This window comes from Sminthopsis crassicaudata, chromosome 1 (genome assembly GCF_048593235.1).
Source record: "Sminthopsis crassicaudata isolate SCR6 chromosome 1, ASM4859323v1, whole genome shotgun sequence".
NCBI lineage: Eukaryota > Metazoa > Chordata > Mammalia > Dasyuromorphia > Dasyuridae > Sminthopsis > Sminthopsis crassicaudata.
The window spans coordinates 652,815,765-652,840,428 of record NC_133617.1 but is presented as its reverse complement, the minus strand read 5'-3'; the positions used below and the strand labels follow the sequence as shown (position 1 = coordinate 652,840,428).

Sequence of the window (24,664 nt, the reverse complement as noted above, 5' to 3'; positions counted from 1 at the left end):
AGGGTGTCAAGGCTTTTTAACTTTTGAACCAATATACATGCATATATATATGAAATATATATAGTTGTACATATATATATTAGCATATGTGAGAGATATATACACATAATATATAATTTTCTACCTGGAATATTGGGTGTACTTGGCAAAGCTCTAAATTGGATTCACAGGAAACTGAGTGCTCCCAGTTGAGTTTTGTGCTGTGTAGTGGAGGTAGAAAGGTGGAGATGGGAGGAAGTGGGGAAGTGGCGATATATAAGCCAGATCATCCAATATATTTTTTGGATTAGATTTGTGATTTTTTCAGTGTGGTCACTTCTGATAGGGAATTCTGTTTCTTATCCTCATTTCATACTATACAAGGTCAGTTTCAGTTCAATAAATAGTTAAGTATCCACAGTGTGTTATGCAAAAAACCCCAGCCTTTTTGCCCTCAAGGGGATAACTTTCTACAGGGTTTTCAGAGAGGTGCCTATGGCAAAAAGCTAATTAAGGGTTAAATGATTTGCTTATGGTCAGAGAGTCATCAGAGATTAGATCTGAACCCAATGTCTTCTTGAGCTGCTTCTCAGCCTCTATGCACATTGCTTCTCTAATAAGTTTATTAAAAGATCTTTACTACCCAATTGTTGTGAAGTTGTTACCAATCTGCAGATAAGAATAATAACCAGTATTTACATATATACATAAAAAAGTACCTGTCATAGTCTGTGCTATATAGATACTTATCTCCTCTCCTTCTTCCCCCTTTTAAGATCTACAATGTGCTTTCTAAATATTATCTGATTTTATCTTCTCACAACCTTGGAAAGTAGATGCTGTTATTTCCTCCAACTTTACAAATGAAAAAAACTAAGGCAACAAGAGAATAAGATGTATCTGACTCTTCATAACTGTAACTTGGAAGTTTTTAATGGCAAAGATACTGGAATATTTGCTATTTCCTTCTCTAAGTCATTTTACAAATGAGGAAGTTGAGGCAAAAGGTTAAATAACTCACTTAGGCTTATATGGCTAATAAATGTTTGAGACAAGACTTGGATTCAGCTTTCCCTGTCTCTAGAACCAGCACTCATCCATTTGAGTCACCTGGCTGGCTAACTGAAGATCACCCTAGCATGTTGGCAGATGCTCCATGACTGGACCTTCTCACCCCATGACTGCTGTCTTCTTTGAGATAGATTCAGATTAACTGTCTCTTCTCTGATTGACTGCTTATGCCCTGGCTGAGAAATGAAAAAGCCTTGAATACTTTATTTAATAATATGCAATATTCAACTAAGTAAATTCCTCTGATAAAATAGTTGCAAATAAAATACTTGAGTGTATGTGGGGAAATATGTGTGGGAGAAGCTTCATTTAATTAACTTCTGACAATCCATAATCTGATCGTCAAAAGTTTGGAAGAAAAAGTGGGGGGTTCAGGGTGGGTTTCCCTGTTAACATACCAAATGCTATAAAGCTAGAGCTGAATGTGCCTTGTTGATTTTGCACTCCCTCACCCTTGTGTTTAACTGTTCAAATTAAATTTCACACCAGTCTGCCTGAAGTGTTAGCACACAAGCCATATATCCATAACTGGGATAAAATTAAAATCTGTGCTATTTATGTAAGGCTCAAATATAGCACAAGTTTTCCTGCTGTGTCTGGATTTTAGAAGTAGATGAAAGTTTACAAATGGACTCAGAAAACATATATTTACATGATTTAGAAACGGTAATGTATTATTAAGTCACAGGAAGCACTGGATACCTTTTACTCTGTGAATCACAGAGTGCTGACACTTTCGGAGCATTGCTATTTCCTGAGCTGACACAGGACTACCCATCTTCTGTTGGTTGTTGGAAGATTTTTAAGTTCCCTTAAGGTTTTCCCCACCCATTCAACATATTATCTCTTAGTCCTCATTGCATGATCCTGGCTAGGGAGTATATGTGGAATGCTTTTGTTACTTGACCAGGGGAATGTTGGGCAGAGACATGACTGAAGGTAAAGTCTTAATAGATTTCCCAGGAGTTCTCAGGTATAATTTATTTTCTGTACACTATGAGATAGCTACTTATCTAAAATAGAGAGCATGTGCATATAGAGCATACATACATTTATATATCTGCACAGTTTACATATATATATATATATAAATATACAGATAGCTGTAAATATATTCTATTTATCCATATATGTACATATATATGCATATATACAAAACCCAAATAAAAATAATAAAATTACACAAAGTACATATAACTCTCTCGCCAAATGAGAAATTCATAGGAATCTGTATGTATATACATATAGAGGTATGTGTGTATAATCACATACACATCTGTATATTACATATATATATAAATACATATATACTACCTTTCATTTAGACAACTGGCCAGGGAAATATGTGTAAATTCATGGATATGTACTAATATAGAATTACAAGCACATATCTAAAGCATATGAAGAAGACAGTAGTAGTAGTATATCAGTCCTGGAATTGGGAAATGCTTAAGTTCCAACCTAGCCTTATATCCTTGCTAGTTATGAGGCCTATCAAGTCACTTAATCTTTGTTTTCCTCAGCTTTCTCATCTCTAAAATGGGAATAATAATAGCACCTACCTCTCAGGAATGCTGTGAGACTCAAAGGAGATAATATTCGCAAAGTACTGAGCACAATGAGCATAGTACCCAGTCGGTACTATATAAATGTTAGCTATTAGTATTATTAATTATTATTATTATTACATATATGAACTAATGAAGATCAGTCATCTGTAAAATTATGCCAGTTCTGTAAATGAACTAATTCTGTAGAAAAAGTATACATTAGAGAGGTCTTCCACTTCCAGTTTTAATATTTCTTATAAACAAATGAAAACAATTCAAGAAGCTGTGGTTTAAACTAAGTTATAGTATTTTAAATATAATCATGGGATCTGGTGCTAGAAGGAACCTTAAAGATCATCAGTCTAGGAGGTACAAAAGTGTGCTCTCTGTACCCCTATGGGTCCAAGAGGTCAAAACAATTGTTATAATAATCCTAAGACATTTTAATTTCTAATGTAGTAAATATCAATAATTACAACACATACAAACAACAGCTTTTGAGAAAAGATCCTCAATAATTTTTAAGACTATATGGAGGGCTTCCTGAGTCCCCTAAAATTGAGAACTGCTGATCTGGTTGTCAAAAGCCATTAATTTACAGATTATGGAAGGCAGACTCAGAGAATCACCCAAATTTGCTCAAAGTAATTAGGAAGTTAACAAACTATCTTCAAACTGATTCAAACTGCTGCAGAGCTTTGAGAATTCAGTGCTAGTATAATACGGCCATCTAATCTGATTAAAGGAATTAGAGCCAGACAAGACCTTAAAGAAGATCTAATCCACCCCCCTTTTCTCTTTTGCAGATGAAAAAATGAAGGCCCCACAGAAAGGAAATGGTTTTCTCCAAGTGACAGGAATTATGGAACATAGCCAGCATTAGAAGGCTCTCAACTCCTAATCGAATGTTCCTTCATTAACCTACAGGCACTCTGTATTAACCTCCATTCATGAAACAATAAAATGACAAACTAGTATATACAATGGTTTTTCTCCTATGCACAGATTCATAGGAAAGGGAAGGAAAACTTGGCACAATAGAAAGGGAACCAGCTCCTATAGGTGGGTTTCTTTTATTCTTAAGCCTGTCTTTGGAAGGATATTTTACAACTCATTCCTGGGACCTCATCTGGAAGTCTTATTACCCTTCCAATCACTAAATTTTTAAAATCTTCCAATCATTTCCTATTTTTCCATTTTAGTTCATTATCTCTACTTCTGTCTCAGTGGAGAAAGACAACTAATTTTCCATATTACATTCTCATCTCATGAATCTTCAAGATAGTGATCAAGTCACTCTGTCTCCCCTTAATGTTCTCTTCTTCACAATTAATACTAACTCTCTGAACTTCCGTAATAGTCCCCTTTGCAATCAGCTTATCATTTTGGATAGTTTTCTATATAATTTCTAGCATCACTTTGCATGTCAAAATAACGATAATAATGACAATAATGCTGTCCTACATTTGTCTAGCACTTTCTACTTTTCAAAGTTCTTTCTAACTCATTCCATTTGAACTATACATCTCTCTATACTAGGTAGGGTATGTATTTATCCTTGTTATAGATGATGTAAGTAAGACCCAGAGAGATTAAATGATCCTCAGACTTTGAGCTGGAAGAGATCATAATGATCATATGGTACCACTTCCTTATTTTACAACTGAATAAACTGAGACCCAAAGAAGTGATATAGGACTCGCCAAATGTCTCTGAAGCTATAAGTAGCATTGAATCTGATACTAGCTCTAATAGTAAGGTTACTCATGAGGCTGTCCTTGGAATCAAGAAAAGCTGAATTCTAATCCGCCCCAGATGTTTAATAGCTGTATTAACTTATCAGCCTCAGTTTTCTTCTTTATAAAAGGGGGCAATTGTAGCTCCTACCTCCAGGATTTTTGTGAACATCAAATAAGATAATGAATGTAAATCACTTTGTAAATGTTAAAGAGTTATATAAATTCTATCCATTATTATTGATGTTATTATTATTCTATACTGTCTCCTATGAATTAGCTCAAATAAAAAATATGATTACAATGGAACTAGAACCATCATTTAGCTTGGTATATTTTTTCCTCCGACATTAAGATGGAAATAAGTAAATGATGAATGAACAATTTGAATATAAGTATTTATCTTTAATCTTTAAATTAATCTTGAACCATGAAGACTACAGATTCTTATAATAATAATTTACATTTAAATTGTCCCCAAAGCGTCTTCTTGTTTTAATGCACAAACTGATTTTCCCCCCTTACTTATTCTGAAAATGAAGGCATCTCATTTTTACTCTAATGTGTTTGCCATGTGGTCACTTTTTGGGGACATTATGGTAATACAACCTTTATAAAAGCTGAGCTTTTCTTCCTTTTAAAAGTGTAGGGGAAATAACCAAGATGAAACACCCAAGTGATCTGACAAGCCAGGGAAATTACAGACAGTGTTCTCAGTGAATGGGCTTATTCATATTAGAGGTGAGTAAACAGCATAAAAAGCATGGGGAGAAGAGATGGATATTTATACTTGTGGACTGAAAGGTGACCTGTCTCCACGGTTCAGATTCATAAGTGACAGCAGCACTTTTGGGTCTTTTTCTCCTTTCACACCCCTCAAAATTAACTTGAGCAAGGAAACAAGGTCTGGAAAGTAGTCATCCTAACCTGGTTTACTGGACAGGGTTGGTTGCAATAATATTATTATTTCACTGGTTCAACTACATGATGAATTATGACTCTCATCTCCTCCTACTCAAAAGGTTCTGGGTACTGTCATGGGACATAAAACCAAGGAGGAAAAAAAGCTCTCTGAGGAAAACCAGTTGGAGCCTCACACTGAAGCATTTGTGCAAAGATGTAACAGAGTTGAGGGGTGTGCTGAAAAGCCTATTACAGCACTGTATCAGAACATCTGCAGCATTGCAACTACAGAGGGACTCGTCGCTGCTCAAATCAGTAACAAGACGCATCATAGTGGAGTCCAGAATTACCCAGTAAAGATTCTTCCTGAAAGAAAGACCACAACATCCATGGGCTTCCTCTCCAGGATGCGCCAAGTCTAAATGAAGCAGGACCAGATTTGGAATTCATTCACTCCAGCAAACTTTGTATGCAAATTACTATTACAGAGGCATAAATCTTTCTTCTTGCCAAACCAAGGGTCCACCCATTCCCTGGGTCCAGCCAAACAAGTAGGGAAGAATGAAGTCATGAGAGCCAACAATAACAACACCAGAAACACAAAATGCAAGGACAGCCCCTAGAGATAGGTAATACCTGATGCCTGCCACTAGACAACTAATCACCCTCAGCATTGGCATGATTTGGAAACAATGTATCCCAAGTGAGCAGACCAAAGTACTGGGATAGGTTGGAGCTGAACGTGCCATTTCATTGAAGGAAATTAAAGGCTGAGAAGAAATACTCAGTACAGTTGTATCCTACTTTAGGAAAATTTGATACTGTACAGATAAATGAGTACTGATGATCCCACTGTAACCTCATCTAAAGTCCTCCTTTCAGTTTTTTCACCACGATATGAAAATGACTGTGCTCTCCAAGGTCAGGAGAACTGAGAACAACAAGCTTTAAGGGATCTTATTCACATGCAAAACCTCTCTGCATTTGGAGTCAGAGATCATGGATTCAAATTCCAGTTGCTTCTTACTACCTGTACAACCCTGGGTAAGACATTTAGCTTCCTGGGCTATGATTCCCTTAATTGTAAAATGAGGGGGAAATAGACAAAATGAACACTAAGGTTCCTTCCAACTCAAATTCCTGTAAAAGCACAAGTGAAGGTTGAGTTACAAAAAGTATTTTGAGGACTAAACATAGAGAAAGTTGATTACTAAGTGGTGATGAAGTAGTTTTTGTTTGTTTGCTTTGCTACAATTTACATGAGTAAATTTACTCATGTACACTTTCTCCTGAGATGAAGAAGGGTTACAATCTATTTCAGTAAAGGAAACACCTAAATCAATGAAATCATGGATCCTTGAAGACTGGAAACAATATGGCAGAGTGGAAAGTGAACTGGGTGTAGGATTAATAGATGGGAGTTCAACTCCTGCCTTTGATATTTATTAACTTTTTGACCTGGGACAAGGAGCTTTTCCCTCTTCAGGCCTCAGATTTTTTATATATCAATAATAATATTGATCCTACCTACCTTACAAGTTTGTGGTCAATTAAAGGTTTCATAGACATCAATGTACCACATAAATATAAGATTATTATTCCTCTACAAATGGATCCCCATCTGCAGGAGACTTTTAAATAATGAATTCTCCCAATTAAGTTAAACATTTGTTTCTGTTATAATATAATCAATGTGTACTTTCAATTCAATTTTTATTGTGTATACTATATATATATATATATATATATATATATATATGGAAGACAACATATTTGACTTGGATATAAAGATAAATATGAAACACTCTGCCCTCAGGGGCCTTATATTTTACTTGGGGAGAAGATAATTTGCATACAGATTTGTGAATATAGGATAATCTAATTTTAGAAAAAGCACTAAGGGATCAGTGAAAGTGAAATAGAAATGAGGAGGAATTCAATGCTTTCCAGGCAGGAAAGGAAACCTATAAGGAAGGCTCAGAGCTAGGAGAAAGACTACCAAGTTCAGAAAGTCTTCTCTGGAACAAAGAGTAGGTGGAGCAGAGTGATAGGAACCCAAGAGAAAAAATAGCCTGGAGCCAAGTTGTAGGAGGATTTGTTTGCAAGATGGAGGAGGCAACTAGTAACCACTGAAGATTCTAAAGCAGGGCAGGGACAAAGTTAAATGTGTTGCTTTAATAAGCAGCTATCTAGTAGACAAAATGAAGAATGGAAAGACTAGAAGCTGGGAGACCAATTAGAAGGCTGTTAATGTAGACCAGGTGAAGATGTTTGAGTGCTCAAACTACATCAATTGGCTATGTGTGTGTGTGTGTGTGGGGGGGGATGAGAAATGAGTAGAGGAGGGCAGAGGTACTAGGGAAGACAAATATTTAAAAGCTGATGGGCTAATACCAAGTGCAGATAAATTAGAAATGAGGGTTTGGAATTTGCACAATTGTAATTTAAATGGAAATAGGATAGGATTCATAAAATTCAGTCTATACACAGATTTTCAAGATCATGTGTATAAAGAGGAAGAGCTAGTAAACTTGTATCAAATGGTATTTTAAATGTGGAATGAATCCAGTGGAAATTCACTGGTAAATTCTGAATCCTAAGTCCCACCACCAATTCCGTCCTTGAAATATGAATAGGCTTATATCCTACTGCTTTGATCAAAACAGCCAAATCTGGGTCACTTTCTCCAATGAATATGTCTAACATGTGGCATGAGTTAGGGTAGAAGGTCTTCGAGAGAAATAATGTTTCAGGACAGTGCCCTCAGTTGGAAGGACCCATCACTGTTTACTTCATTTCTTAATTGCATATACCTCCCAAGATTGTCATAATAATCAAATGAGATATTTCTAAAGTACTCGGAACAGCGCCTAGCACATTGTAGGTGCCTAATAAATGACTATTTCCTTCCTCCTCCTAATGGTTTAAATGTGAAAGAACAAGGAGATAATAAAGTCCAAATGGAAGAATCATTTTTGACTCTTTCTTTGACTCTTTCTTTCCATTCCCTTTCCTAATTCTTTCTTCCTTCTTAACCAGTGCTGTCAACTAAAGCTCTGTAAGATCTCCTGAAACCATCTTTCCATTCCTTTATCCTACCATCCTAGCTTGGACCTTTATCACCTCTTGTCAAAACCATTTTTTAAAATGTCCTGGGATCTTTGACTTCATTCCCTTGACCCTGTACTGAGTTTTCAATATCATTTATAGATCAATCTTCTTTACATGTAAGTCTGTTCATGTTCCTCCCCTGATCAAAATCTTTTATGGACTCATTCAAGGACTTCCATGAATGATTTGGCCCCAGTCTACTTTCCTAGCCTCATCTTCCACTGTTCTACACATACCTTATGCTCCAGTCAAACTATTTTACTCATTGTTATCTAAACTTCCTGAACTTTTCCACTTTCATGCTTTTGTTCATACTATTTCCCCAACTGACATACATACTTTCCTTCAAATAATCTCTATCCATCAAAATCCTATCCAATCTTCAAGATACAGTAAAAATGTCACCTCTTTCATGAAAACATTCTTTATCTTCAAGCTAAAAGTGAATCTCTCCACTTCTTTGATTCACTGAGCACTCTTTAACTCACTTAGAGCATGTACTACATCCCCTACATGTTATCTGTGTACATATTCCATTACATCCCTAACTAGACTGTGAGCTCCTTGAGAGTGTGATCTCATTCAGTAGGGAGCTAAAATGCAATAGTCGTTAATAGTCATCAAATGAATGAATATATTCATGCTTCTCCTTTTAACCATCACCAGTTTGGTCAGTAGCATTTCTCACTCAATCCTGGCATGTTGATTTTCCTTCTACCCGATGAAACCCTACACACAAAAATTCTTCAGAAAGAACCATTGAGAATGTGTCCCACCATGTGGTAGGGATCACTAGATAACTTAGGGCTAGTGCACAAGCTGTTTTTTCCTTTCCTTGAATTTCAAACATTTTAATTAACCCAGCACTTAGAAAGATCCCTCCCTGGGTGCCCTAGAGACCAAAGCTGTTTATCCATCTAGCGAACAAGGAGAGCACAGGTGCAGAAAGAATCCCATCTTGTTGCTTTGTTAGCAGCTTCAGCCCTAATATCAATGGCCAAGAGGGTACTAAAGAATCCCACTGTTGTCTCTTGGTTGAGCCAAAATTAAGCTTCCCACAGAGATGCCATTTTTAGGTGGGGTGTACACACCAAAGTTAGTCTGAGAACACCAAAGCATTTTACATTCTCTAAACACAGATGGTAATGATCATGACTTCTGATCTTAGCTGGGATGAAATATATGGAAATCAGTATCGCAGGGATTCTGGTTTCAGATTCCCAGCCCTATAGAGAGTTTCAAAGTCCCAGTCTGTTGCAACAATCTCTTGGGCTATTCATAGGATGATACTATTTTTTTTTTTCTTAAGAATTTGTTTATTTAAAAGATTTGTATGATAAATTTGTTTCCATGTGTTTTCTAATCCCAGTGAAGGTGCTCTTCAACATGCCCAGACACCTCCTTTAATAAAAAAACTGTCTCCACAAATTGCCAAGTTGGTCTGTGAATCAATCTGTGTTGAGTCCAACCCCATGCTACTCTTTACTGCTAAAAGCCCTCTCTCTTCAGGTAACGAAAGTTTCAGGAAAAGATACCAATGTAGCAAAAATGGGCAGGGGAGAAAGACTCCCCCACCCACCCAGAAAATGAGGACTTTGCTATTTCTGTTTGCTCAGCAGCAATCTGCTGTCAATGGACTTTGACCAAACTGTGAGAAGGCACAGAGCCACCTCAGCACATGGGCCTGAGTCCTGGCAGCTAGGTGACTAAGGATGAGCATCGAGTAGGAGAGCTCAGGCCAAGAATCAGCTGAAAGGCTTCAAACAGCTGCCTCTTCCAAGCCTGCAAGCTGATGCACGTCATGGCCAGCACAAATCTAGCCTCTCGTTAGAGCTGGATAGGAAAGCAGGGAAAATCTGTGCATGTGAAAAGTACATCACCATTCATGCTTTTGAGGAAGACATGGTGGTAAGATCCAAATAAGGCAAGATGTGGGCAAGTTACTAAAAATGTCTATGGCGTTATGAGGTATCCCTAGCTTCATTCCTCTTGGAGATGCCAGAGTTGGCAAAGAATATTTTTCTAACAATTTGGAGTGGATGGAATGGTTTTAAAAAAACCAAAACACCACAAACTCTCTTTTCTTCTAGTTAGCTCTGATAAACAATAAAATATTCCCCAAGTGAGCCATAGAATTCAGGGAATAAGTTTCTATTGCAGAGTGGGTTCCATCTTTCTGGTTACAACACTATGGACTCTAAAATACTATATGGACTAGATAGGGGGAAGGCAAATACTGAATGAAAGGGGTAATCTCTCATCCCTAATCTCATCCCTTTTTCACTGGCAAAGGGGCTAATGTAGACCAGCAGCATACCTTACCCTAAGACAGAGGCCCAAGTACATGAAATAACCTTGAAGTCTCTGACTTGATTTAATCAAGTAAGCAGTTGTACTGGCTTCAGTCAGAGCTTTTGGAGGGTCTGCTCCTGACTGTGCTTCCCTGTCTCTCTCTTGCCTTCTGGCTGACAACCTCTGAGTTGAACTCTGAACTATATTTTTCTGGCTAGCATCCTCCTCCACTCCTTTTCCTTTCTCTGACATTAAGAAGCAAAAAAGGCTTCAAAGGACAATTTGATCGAAGGATCATTCCTCATGTTCCCACCTTTCCCTTTACTCCCTCTTTTTCTCCAGGTCCAAGTTCTAGAACCATGATGATATCAAATCTATTCCTGGAAGAGGTCTATCCATCTATTCCTCTATGGCTCTACTTACTATTCCTGTAATCTTAGGATCAAAGTGCCCCTCCTTGGTCACTACTCATTCATATATGTTCTCTCTATTAAAATGTAAGCTCTTTAAAGGGCAGTGATTGTGTCTTTGATTAAAAAAAAATATATCCTCACGAGCACAGTGCTCAACAGTGATTTTTAATTCATAATCTCTCTCTCCTTCCCTCCCTCCCTTTTCCTCTCCCTCTCCCTCTTTCTCTCTCTCTGTCTTTCTCTGTCTGACTTTCTGTCTCTGTCTCTGTCTTTCTGTATCTTTCTCTGTCTCTCTAAGTTAAAAAGCTTATACAACTATGTGTTTGGGCAGTGACTTTTGTGACAAAGACAAATAATGACTAGAATTCCTAGAATTAGAGGGAATAATTGTGCTTCTTATGTTTTTAAGATATATGATTCATTTTTGATGAATCTGTATGTTCATTTCTTAGCTAAAAATGCTTTTGAATATCTTGGATCTATTATATCACAATCTAGAGCAGAGTTGTTTTCTCTGGTTTGGGATATGCAGCTTCCAGATGCCTTGTGATCAAGATCACAGAATTCTTGGCCTCCAAGTGATATGAGGGACAATGGCCTCAATAATAACTGGCAGAAATGGGGGTTCTCTTTCTGAAGAACTCTGTGGTTCTGAGGAAATGACATCTGGCCAACTTTCCAAAAAATAATTCTGAGTCTGCTGAATGACATCTTAGTGCATAGCAAGTGAGAAAAACCTTTACATTGATGCTGACATGGCATATACACCAAAGCTTTTCTTAGGCATTAGAAGAAAAATATACATACATTGATGGAATAGGAATAAGTTTTTGGCTCAAAAAAAAAAAAGACCTTAATCTTCTTCTTTCAATGAAGAGGAAACTCAATTTATCAATAACAATTGTAACTGGTCATAAATGGAAGGCCTGAAGGAGAATACTAAAGTAGGCTTGGGACAATCACCAGTGTCAGGAAGGCTCCTGTCCATTACTGCCCAAGGAATCTTCTTCATGCAGGTCTGAAAATCATAGTAATTTCCTTCCTTGGATTGTGACTAGGAGCTGAGCTAAGTGAAATATATGAATTTTTTGGAGGGAACTAGCAGACCCACTACAGAGCAGCTAGATGGAGTAGTGGATAGAGTGACAGGCCTGGAAGACCTGAATCCAAATCCAGCCTCAGAAGATATTAGCTGTAGGATCCCAGACAAATCATTTTACTCTGCCTCAGTTTCCTCATTGGTAAAATGAGCTGGAGAAGGAAATGCAAACCATTCCAACAGCTTTGCCAAGAAAAGTCCATATAGGGCCACAAAGAGTTGGGCATGACTGAAAAACAACTGAACAGTAACTGGTTTGAGGGTCGTGGATGCCATCCTTCTAATCAATCTTTACCCTTCCCCTTTTCCCCTTTTTTATCTCACCACCCCACCCTCACCCTCAATTCTGAAAACAGAGTAATTGTTTTACCTCGATGCAGCACGATGTGGTCAATCATGTTGCGTTTATATTTGGTGTGGTAAAGGCAGAGGGGACAGCGCAGGTCTTTGGGACCCTCCTCAGGAACTGCGGAATGCCCAGCTTCCACGTGCATAGTAAAAGCAGATCTGGGAGAAAGATGGAGGTGGAGGTTGGGAAAAAAGAAAAATTGTGACTGCAATCTCTTCACCATTCAGATTCTGCTAACCTCATATATAATCTCTCTCTCTCTCTCTCTCTCTCTCTCTCTCTCTCTCTCTCTCTCTCTCTCTCTCTCTCTCTCTCTCTCTCTCTTTCTCTCTTTCTCTTTTCTTGTCTCTCCTTCCCTCCCACCTTCCCTCCCTGCTTCTCTATCTCTCTCTCCTTCCTCCCTTCCCTCACAAAGGAAAGATACTAGGGGATAAGTAGAGAATGATCCTGGATGTTAGAGGTGAAACTTTTCTTTCCATTCATGGAATTCCATCTAAAACTACACACTTGCTTTAAGACTATACTTATCAAAAGGTACATGAGGACAGCATCCATTGAATATAGTGCTCAATCAGAGTGACTAGAAGCACCCCTCTATTCTTAAGTTTGACAACTCAATAGTTTCTACCCCTCAAGCATTCCATGCCATGTTTAGAAGGATTTCCTGAAATGCCCTGGAAATGAGAGGTTGTCTGAAACCTTCTGAAAATCATATTAGAAAATCATTTCCATTTTTCTTTGTTACAAACAAAAAATATTTCTAAAGTTGGAATGGTACCCTGTTTACATGATTCTTTGCAGTTAAGAGAGACTGGAGTGAAAACATCGAGAAAATATGTTGTTCACAGAGTTTACTTGGGTAAATGAAGTGAGCAAACTGACATATTAGTTTGACAAGCATTTATTAAATCTGTACCACTTTACCTACTTACATCCCCGCTCAGAAAAAACCAAAACACCATCACCCAAACTCTTAAGGACCCATGATTTTACATCATCTCTACCCTCAGTAGTCAGGTCCATGAATTATGTTTCCCTCTTCCCACAAAGTCATCTTATAGGATGGCTAGCCCTCTGATGTTTTCTAATGTGGCTAAAGTTAGGCAGATTGGTTCCTAGATGAGAGACACAATCTGTAATTGGGCAGACCTTAGAGCCTTTCTGCTTTGGAAGTCTGCCAAAGCCTGAGCTCCACTGGCACCACCTTTGAGAATTTTGAGTCACTGATGCACCACCATGGAGCCTTGAAGGAAGATTCTTATTGAAGGTTCTCCCCACACTTTACCCCCACTCAAAAAATAAACAAGCCCCAAACTGCTAAAATTAGTAATCATTAAAGTCTCATCAAACACAGATGAAATCTAAAGTTCAATGGGAAAGGAGTGATTTCCACTGCCCAAACCTCTTATTATTGAAGTAATATGTTTAGTTGTGGTCACTTGCCTTCTCATCATCTCTACCTTTCCCCATCCTTTCAGTCTGGGGCCAACCGCTTCTTGCTGGTGAGACAACTGGACTAAATTCACAATCTGAGAGTCAGCATTCTTCCTACTAGCTGATGGAAAATAAAGAGTCACTGGGAAAGTGCTTGGTTCCCTTCTAGCTTCCATGGTGTATTTGCACATGAATTTTATACCCTTTAATCTCTCAATATGGAATTTGGATTTGGGTGGTCAGAAAAACAAAGGGGAAGTAGATCTCCGTCAGAGTAAAAGGGATATAGGCTAAAATATAAGATAGATTTTCCTGATGGCTAGACCTGAGAGACTCTGGAACACATTACACTAAAAGCTGTAGCTTCTGCTTTTGGGGGCCAACTCACAGAAAAGAGCACACAGCTATCATACAGATATTAAACATAGCCCAGCCTGAATTGGGGTATGCATTTAGATGATTTTGCCTCTTCATCTGGGGGGAAATGGAAGTTATATAAAATGGTGGCAAGGGTAGCCATTTTGAGGTAATATTTCTCTCAGCAGGACTGGCCCTTCTATCCAATGAACCTGTAAGTTTGTACACCAAAGGATCATTCTATAAGTTGCTTAACTTATGGAGACCAGAGACTTCCCCTTTTGCAAAAAATACCCCACAAAACCTTCCCAAACCAACAACTTACTTCTTCTCAATAAACCCACATCAATTTCTAGCCTATTGTCCCTAGGCTAAAGCATCTACAGTTTTAAATTCAATGACTGTAATACAATTTCCCCTCCAACCCAAAGCATTCACTTGAGTTATTCTTCTTAAAACTAGCTTCTGCACTTTAAGATGAAATATAATTACCATCTTCCGTTGCCAAGGTTTTCCCTCTACTAAGTTTCAGGTATAGGAGGAATATGCCTTTTGGACTCAAAGGAAAAAGCCCCTGAAGAGAAAGGCAGGAGCTTTGTTTTAGAAATCTGTGCTTCCCATCACTTACTTAAAGCCTGTATAAAAGGAGCAATCTTTGCACTTGAAGAGCTTCTTCCCTCCATGCTTGTCACGGTAATGACGCCTAATGCTCTGAATATAACCAGAGGAGAATTCACAAAATTCACAGTTAAGAATGGCTTCAGTTTTCTGTTCTCCGGCAGTGGCCCCAGAAAGAGGTACAGGGCTGACACTGTTATTGTTCCTCGCCAGGGCAGCTGACTGATAGTGGTTCAACTGCTGCTGAACATCTGGAGGTTCTGAATAGGAAGAGTCTGTGGAGAGACAGAGGGGAAAATTAGACCAGGTGGAGAGAGGGATTTAGGGGTCTTGATTCTCAAAACTCCTTGACATCAGTTTTAGATGTTCCTCTTTATTTTCATTTTTTTTTTAAAGGAGATAACTTTTATTAACTCAAGAGTCTTTCATCTACTTTATATTCAATAACAGAGATGTAGGGGGGAAATAAGTCATGGAGGAAATTGTTGCCTCTTAATCTGACTTTGAGGGCTCACTGGTTTTTTAAAAATAAAATTCTGAGGTTAAAGTTTTCAAAGTGAAGGAAGAAAGTAAACTGTTTTCTAAAGGAAGCTGCAGTAAGGCAACAGGCTAATGTAGACTACTGGCTCCTGAAGGTGAGATAAATAAACCCGAATATTGTACACAGAGACCTCCAAAAGAAAAAGCAGATGATGCAATCTCTCCCCCTTTGCAGTACAGAATCAGCAGAGCCACCCAAAGAAAGTCAGCTCTTAGCAGGAATGCTTAAGCAGATGACATTCACCAATATATATTTTAAAAAATGCTCTATACTCTTGCAGCCAAGTGATTTAAATTTTAAATAAAAATCCAATTGTCGTCTCCCAGAGTAGGTGTTTAAAAGCTTACTCAGCATTAAAATGGAGATTTATTCATAAATCCCATTAAAATGAAATTCCAAACAAGTTCCCTTGAAAGGTATTTGAAAAGTTCGTTTCTCTGAGTAAAACAGCCATGACAGCACAAATCTGAAATCTGAAGGTGCTTTAACACCAAGAAAGTGGCGTTATGAAGAAGCTGATATAGGAGGGGGGTTGGGCTGTAGTGATGTGCATGGATCTCAGCACATCTTGAAGGAAAACATTTCAAAGGAGTCTCGAACATTTCTCAACATTCTATTTTTTTGAATGCTGAGATTAAGAATTCATCAACATTGTCCTATATAACCTAAAGCTGTCAATGAATGACACAGATGAATATGGCACAGATGAATTTCAGTGAACATTCCCTGAAAGAGAAGACAAAGGACTCTTTTCTTAAGGCTTTCATGAAGAAAGAAAGAAAGAAAGAAGAAAGAAAGAAAGAAAGAAAGAAAGAAAGAAAGAAAGAAGAAAGAAAGAGAAAGAAAGAGAAAGAAAGAAGGAAAGAAAGAAGGAAAGAAGGAAAGAAAGAAGGAAAGAAAGAAAGAAAGAAAGAAAGAAGAAAGAAAGAAAGAAGAAAGAAAGAAAGAAAGAAAGAAAGAAAGAAAGAAAGAAAGAAAGAATAAGGAAAGAAAGAAAAAGAAAGAAAGAGGAAAGGGAGTAGAAACTGTACAAGCTTCCTCCTGATTTGATGGACACTTAATTTTCCAAAGCATGATTCCCTGAGGCAGGACATGCAGGAATTCTGTAACCACCCATACTTGATGAAACTAAGGCTATCCATTCTGGCAACCTATTAGAAGAGAAAAACAAAAGCTTAGGGGCCTCCTCAACGTGGGGATACCTTCTGTTTTCAAAATATTAAAAATTCTTTTCCCCCCTCCTCCAACCCTCCCTCTCCATTTCTCAGGACTGAGAAAAACCCCTTTGGAAATTGTAAACAAACCTGCCACACAAAAATAAAACAAAAGAAAACTTGAACAATAACTCTCAGCCTCCATGGGTTCATTACCAGGTGTATACTGAAGACAAAGGAAAAAAGGAATGACACAAGTGAATTCATTTTACCGCTTCTTTATCTCTTTTTCTTTGTTCCTTCATCCTTGCCTGATGAACCCAGTTAGGATCACAATACCACAATTGTTCACTCCTCATTCATTCCTTCTATGGTAGGTTTGTTTACATTTCTGGGATTGTTCAAGATGTTTTCTACTTAAACCCTTAAGGACTGGTTTTTGCTTCACACACACACACACACACCAAAATACAAAATACAAAACACACTACCTTTCTTCTCCTTGTGTTAACACAGACTAGAGGAGCCAGTTAAATACTGACATGTCACTATCTCCAAAGACACTATTCTGCTAGAAGAATCCCAGTCTGCTCTCTGGTCACTGGAGCGTGGAAATAGTATAACAAAGAAAACTTAGCATGTCTTTTCTCATCACCAAACTGTGTCTCAGATGTTGGCTACCTTAAGGTTTTTTTTTTTTTTTTTTAAATCAATAACCATAAAAACAAATCTTGACAGCATCCAGAAAACACCTTCAAATCATCTCTCTCTGACATCACCTGTAGTTTTCTCTCCTTTTTGTCACCCTGGAGGCCACAGGAGGTCAATTATGTGTTATTCCATGCTCTGATAAATCAGTCTGAATCTTGGTTGGCTTCTTAGGAATTAGACAACTAACACTTTTAATCTCTGCCTAATTTATGTAAAACCATAAAGAAAAATCTTGGTTAAGATTCAGAGGCTAGGTCAGGCAGATTAATCATTTCTTTTTGACTCAGCCGTCAAGGCTGTGTCTTGTTCCCTGATAGAAGAGTTACTAATCACTTAACCAGACTCTTTCAGAGAAGTGAAATTTAGTCTACTTTTTTACTTTAAAGACATTTTTTGTTCTTCTCCTCAAGGTCTATTACAATATTATTTCAGCTGTCTTGTAAAACAAGTTCTCTTTTTTAACTCTGGCATTCACATACTATATAAACCTTCTGAAAGAGGGGGGAAAATTGCTTGGTAGACACTGGTAGAAAGTGAAGATTGTCAATTGTCCAAAAAAATAATGATATATCATCTGTAAATTTCACTCCTTAAACTCAGATTGGTAGGTTAATATGTAGAAATGTACACATCTCACAATTTATGATTCATGTTATAACCTTGCTCAGCAACAGCTCTTTGGATCTTTATTTTTCTCCTCTGGACCATTTTGGCACTTTATTTACAAAAACAATAAGGATGTACATGGGATAGGAGGTGAGTCACGGATTATTTAAAAAACAAAACCTCTACTAGCTAAGATTCATCACACTAGTTTGCTTAAGGCTCCTAGTACACTGAAGGTCTTCTCATGACTAGTGCAGAAAGGTCACTAGTGCTAAAGGAAATATATCACATAAATTAAAAAAGACACTCAAAATTGCCAATCACTACTGTAAACCATGACCACATAAATGGTGTCTCTACATCTTTTTCAGTCACTATAAGAGGTAATCAAAAGTGAAGGAATTTGGACCACCTGCAAGCCCAGGTAGGTAGTCCTGGCCCAGAGCAGAAAACATTCCCCCTTGATGCAAGGTTGAAGAATTAAGGAAAAAATAAAACACTGAGAGAGAAAAGCTTTACTCTATTCTAGTGAGCCATACAGCAACTGAACATTGAAGTTAATATATTGGCTGAGGGGATAGATAGTTGTAGAAGAGGTTAAATTATTAGACAGAAGAACCACGAGAGGAAAGGAAGTCTATACTACAGTCAACAATGAGAAAGGAAACACTAAAATAAGCAGATAGGTAGACAGGGAGAAAACTATATTAAGCAATATAAATTACACAGGGCTTTGACAGAAACCAAGTAAGATTTGTGAAAGAAGAAAAGACCAGAAAGTGTGACAGTAAAAAAGACCACACAGGAGACTTTTCTACTAATACACAAAGCAGACAAAGAGAGCTGGAGAGGATGCTGAATAAATACCATGTTTCAATTGGATGGTCTATCTATTATCCTCAATAAATAAACTGAAGACAATCCAAGTCAAGCAAATTCAAGGTTTAGAATGTCCCAAGTGGGATTTTCCTAGGAACAGGCTTATGAAACTAAAAGTAAGGTGATGTCCATAAGTTGTTCTTACTACCCTGCTCAGAATGACAGATGACAAAAAATGGTTCAGTTCTAAAGTAGAAAATCACAGCTCATACTTTTTTGAACCTTCCAGATAACTTCCCTGTTTTAGAGAAAGACCTTGAACTACAATTCTTCAAGGAAAGGTAGTTTGTAGTTAAAACACTAGATCACAAGCTCCATGGCAATAGAAACTAAGAAGCATTTAATTTTTTCTTTTAAATATTTTATTCCCCCCAAATACATGTTAAAACAATTATTAACATTAAAAAAAGCTTTGACTTTCAGTTTCTAATCCTCCCTCCTCCTCCCCTTTTATCAGATTGGCTAATGTGACAAAAAAGGAACATGACAAATGTTGGAAAATTGGGATGCTAATGCACTGCTGATAGAGTTTGTGAACTGATTCTACCATTCTGAAGAACAATTTGGAATTTTGCCTAAAGGATAATAAACTTGTGCATACCCTTTAATTCAAGGTTGTTGGGGTTTTTGTTTTTGTTTTTTATCTCTACTTTTCCTCTCTCTTTCATTCCAAATATTCACCAAGAAGCCAGCACACAGTAGGTGCTTCATAAACATTTGCTGAATTGCAATAACTTAACTCCTTCTGGGTTTGTGTAGAAAGAATGAAAAAGCATGCCCTTAGGGAATCTATATTTTGAATAAAAGATGCCAACAATTAAAGTGAAATAGAGATCATACTGTAGTTTAGAAGATTATAGGAAGGGGGAAGAGGGGCCAAAAGGAAAGTATATAGAGATTTTAGTACTTTTTTGGTAATGATGGCTGAATTGACCTGATAATGGTGCTAGAAGTAAAGAACTTGTGTTGGGTGGGAGAGGCAGTCCTGGAGAAAAGATGGTGTCATTTTAGCCTTAAACAGTAGGCTATATACAGAAACTATAAGGTTAATATTAGTATATTATAGGAAAAAAATGGGCAAAACAATATTTTAAAGGTGAAGAAGACTGAAAAACTTCAGAATGAAGGAGGCAGAAGTGTTTGATATGGAATGAGGCATGCATTTTTAAATATGATCCCATTAATTCATTTTCTTTATTATTATTTCTAGGACGGGTTCTACTGGATGGGAGTCATTAAATGGATTTAATCATTTTTCAAACAAAGGATACAATTCAAAAGATTGGCTAGTCTTATTCTAGGACCTAACACAGAAGACACAGAAAGTATTTTACTGTGGCAAAAGATGGAATAATCATGAAAACAGTATTTTCTCCCTATTGTGAGAGTTTAGTTTACTTATAGGATCATGCTTCAAATTTCAACCTGGAAGGGACGTTGGATCTCATTTATTTCCAGCCCCAGTTGAGCAAACTGAGACTTGAGCAGTTGTGTGACTGACTACCTAACGATTACACAGGCAGCAAACAGTAGTTAGGGTTGGAACCCACCTTCTCTGATTCTAGAGTTACCTGTCTTTCCACTATATTGCAATGTCATGGATGAGAAATAAAAAGAAGCTAAAAAGGGCAAATGAGAAGTAATGTAAGAGCTTAACCATCCAGAGATTAAGTAGGACACCAGAAACAGGAAGAATAAATTGAACAGTAAATTGTGAAAGCTGCAGAGGACAGCGCCTTTAACATGTAGTGATACATAAAAGCAAGACCTCCACAAAGATCAATTCTCAATTTTCTTCAGCTCAGCATAGAGGGTGTGAGTGAAGGTGAAAAGGTAGGAGAAACATCTTGGTGCCAGCAACCACAATTTAATTATATTTGAGCTACATTTTCTTGCAGACTTGGGAGACTGATACTTTAAACTTAATGTGGAATCAAGGAAGGGAGAAAAATAAGCATGATGAATTCTTGTAGAGCAAATTTTGTTTGTAGCCAGGAGGCAACATATCAAATTATATAGAATTAACAAGAGGAAATATTGGTGCCTAAAATGCAACACAAACAAACCACCACAACACCTTGGCTAAATTATAAGAAAAGGAAATATTAATTAGAACTAAAACAATTACAGTCTTATAGAAATGGAAAGGGAATTAATTAGAATAATTCCCAGAGGGGAAAGCACTGAGGGTCAGAAAATAATTCAACATTTAATAAAAATATAAAACAGGATAGAATTAACTGCATGAGTTAAAAACTCTGAATTTTAAAGTGGAAAACCGGCAAAAATTCTAGCATAATAAATGTATCCATTTATATCTTTCCTGAGAAAAAAGAAGATTGCTGGGGTAAGGACATGTTGGTATAAATACTAAGAGAAAATCCTTTACATTTGCTTCAGCCACCAAAAAATGCTGGAAGTATCCAAAATATGGGACAAAAGCTTAATGAGCTAGCAATACACTAAATTATTGCCTCCTTAAGAAACTGAACAGAAAGGTTGTGGAAGGTCCAGTAACAATGACAAGAGAGAAGCTAGAGACATAATTTACTTAATGGCCAGGAAAACTTTAGGGATGGCACACATTTATTCTATAAATTCTGGGAAAATTAAATAAAATGGTTTGGAAATTTAAAAAAAAGCCTAAATATTTCAATGTGATAGAGAAGTAGGAATTAATGGGAGAAAGAACAACAGTAATGGGAAGGTCAAAAGCAAATGGCTGAAACCCTAAAATTGTTTGAATCATCCATCGATATGAAGGACACTTTTGACGCCATATATGAAGGGTTTGCTTTAGCTCTGGGGATTCATGGTTTTGTTTTATTATTTTTAAGATACTACAGATAAAGCAAAGGGTAATCAAGATGATTCAAAAGTCACTGATCTTATAAAATTAAAATTTGAATAGTTTAAATTCATTTGATATTTGACTGAAATCATTTTAGTGAGATGTAGATATCTGTTATTCACTCCCCATATTCTTAACCTTGAAAAGAATTTGATATTCAGGAAAAATTAGCAACTGCGGATAGCTTCCCTAATATGCCATGGGAAGAACTTTTGAAAAGTTCCTTGTCTGAAAACCATTCCAAATCGAATTGTTCTTATAAAAAATGAAACCTCAAGAGTAACTATATTTGATAGGATCACAGCTTTAGAGCTGGAAGGGACCTTAGGGACATCTAGTTAACTTCTTCTTTTTAAAGCTGAGTAGATTGATACTCAGGGAAATGTTTAGTTAAGTGACTTGACTAAAGTTAACAAGGATTGTAAGTATCAGAAACAGGTCTGCTCACTCAGGAGAAAGTGTTTTTTCCAGTATATCATGCTACTAAGGCTTTTTTGGATTATAAAAATTATAATAACAAGAACAATATATTATCTATATTATTATTTTTATAAGAATTATAAGATGTGCTAAGAAACATAAGTACTTAGAAGTAATTAAGGTTTGGTGAGGTTTTCCTTTTTTGGGGGGTGGGGGAAGAATTATACAAAGAACATCTCTAGACTTTGGAGTCTAACACCTGCTAGCCTTCCATTCCTACCATCTTTCTGTGGCATTGAAACAGCAAATTCTGAGACAAAGATCAATGAGAAAGTAAATGATGGGTGATTCTATATATAGCAAGTCTAGACTCAATCAGTTGTCATGGAGTTAAACTGAAAAAATAAATGACTAATTTTAAAATAAAAGGATGAGATAAAGCTTGAAGGAAACTCACGGAAGAAATTCCTGCCAGGAAGTATATCTGGAAATAGCCAAGCAAATGCCAACACATGTTTGAAAATAATAATCTTCCTTAAATGGTAGGAAAATACTTAATTGACCACTATAGAGAGACCACTAGTAAACCAGGGTGACTTTATTAAGTATAAAGAGAAAGTATCTTGCTCTAGTCTGAAAAGAATCATAAGTACATAGGATTATAGGTTCATATCTGGAAAGGACCGTAGAGGTCACCTTGTTCCAAACCCTTCATTTTATAGAGGAGGAAACAAGGCTAGAAAAGTTAAGTAACTTGTAACTTGCCCAAAATCACAGGAGAGATAAGCAAATCAGATCTCACCTTAAGTCTCCCCCTAGTCCTAATTATCTAGGTCTTAGATCCAAGTATTATAGACTCTTAGAGAAAAATTCTAAACAAAAATCTCTTTCCTTTGAACCTTTGTGGCTTTCTTCAAATACTTGTCCAGGCTCATATTTCCATGGCCAGGTTTCCAGCTCATGTTACCTTAATAAACCTCAATTAACTGAAGTCAACTACATAAAAGCTCTCAAATTTGTATACCCCTTTCCCAACCTCCCATTCCATATTTCATTTCAAGTAGTGGAAATTGAGAGAGTGAAAATGCAAAGACAACAAGCTGATGGCAAGGATGTATTTTAAAAAAACCTAACATCCAGGTCATATCCTGGGGTCAGTATCCATTTAGCTCAATCACCTATGGGGTCTATATCTATGAGACTTTATAATTAGATTTCAGGCTCAGAATAATGACCCTGAGGAACTGTGTGGTCTTGAATCATCAAAGAAAGATTTAATTATATTCAGTGATCTGTACTTACTAGTACTAGAAAATCAATTAAAGGAATACATTTTGGAAACATTTTTGCCAAAAACTAAGGTTGTCTCATCAACCTTCTGCCAACCAGTCAAGTCAATTAGATTGAACATCCTCTGAGCATTCTGGTTAATTTTAATCTTACTAGGAAACAATAATCTACTTTTATTGAAGAAAACTATGCTTTAGGTATTTGGTCCATGTTTATTTGCAGAATTGAGACTAGAAGGGCAAACTAAAAAAAGTATCACCATAAAAGAAGTCTATAACTTAATTCCTATGGTCTATTCAGAGATATAATAAAAAATTTTGCACATAGGTCAGGTAATACAAACTACATTCTTAATTTAACTTTGTAATAATGTGAACATAATATAAATAATTAAGACAAATCTATTTAAAAGGGAGACATCTCAAAATATTGATCCTATGAAAAAAGAGACAGTGTTACTCAAGACCCTTCTAAAGTAGATACCAACCTAACTCAAAGCTGTTTCTGATAAAGCCTTGGTTCTCATTGGGGAACAGGGGTGGTCAGGCTGACCTGAAGTCACACTAATCCTAAATGTGCCTGAAGGTAAGAGGGGATCAGGAATTATACCTTCTTTGTATCTTAATTATTCATTCCTCAACACCACATACTGAAGCTTCATATTTTAACTGATCATTCATTCTAGCTGTTAGTTTGTTTCTGAACTACTAGAAAAATAAAAGAGGTTTGAAAACATAAATTCTATATATTTTTAATTGGTACAATTAAATTGTACAATTTTATAATTTTCACAAATTTATAAATTATGATTTTAATTAGATTATATGGGTTTAATTGTGCAGTATTTAAAAATATTTATTGAAAATGTTTATATCCTTTACATTTTGGTGCTATGAATCACAACTCTGATTGCCATCTTAGCGACAGCTTTGATCCTGTATCATTCAGTTGCAAGCATGAATTTTGAAGTTAAAAAAAAAAAGCACAGTAAGACCCGTGGGGGCTTTCTTAACTGGTTTCTGATAATGAATTTCTTTTTTCTCAATCAATTAAAAAACAATATAGTATCCTTTCATTACTAATCACAGACTACAAATATTAAAGAAACAATGACATTTTTAGAACAGACTATCTATAAAGCTAGTTTTTCACTATCAAAGATATTTATTGATTTCTTCTTATATGTTTAGTACTCTATTCCTGAAGCACAGAAAAATCTGACCAGCATTTCTTCATTAATTTTACACTCCTATCACAGGTAGATAGGAATTTTACTGATAGGAAAATGGAGATCCAGAAA

General features: G+C 36.6%; 1 protein-coding gene across 6 annotated transcripts in view; it reads right to left on the bottom strand.

Moving 5' to 3' along the window:
* The window catches only part of ZNF462 (zinc finger protein 462), a 152,632-nt gene that overhangs the window by 18,715 nt on the left and 109,253 nt on the right, over positions 1-24,664 (bottom strand). For all 6 annotated transcript variants that reach the window (XM_074282984.1, XM_074282982.1, XM_074282983.1 and 3 more), the window contains 2 exons: positions 14,923-15,187; positions 12,525-12,661 (listed from right to left, as the gene is read on the bottom strand). In XM_074282984.1, coding sequence (XP_074139085.1) covers positions 12,525-12,661; positions 14,923-15,187 — 402 coding nt within the window. The remainder of the gene's footprint in view (positions 1-12,524; positions 12,662-14,922; positions 15,188-24,664) is intronic.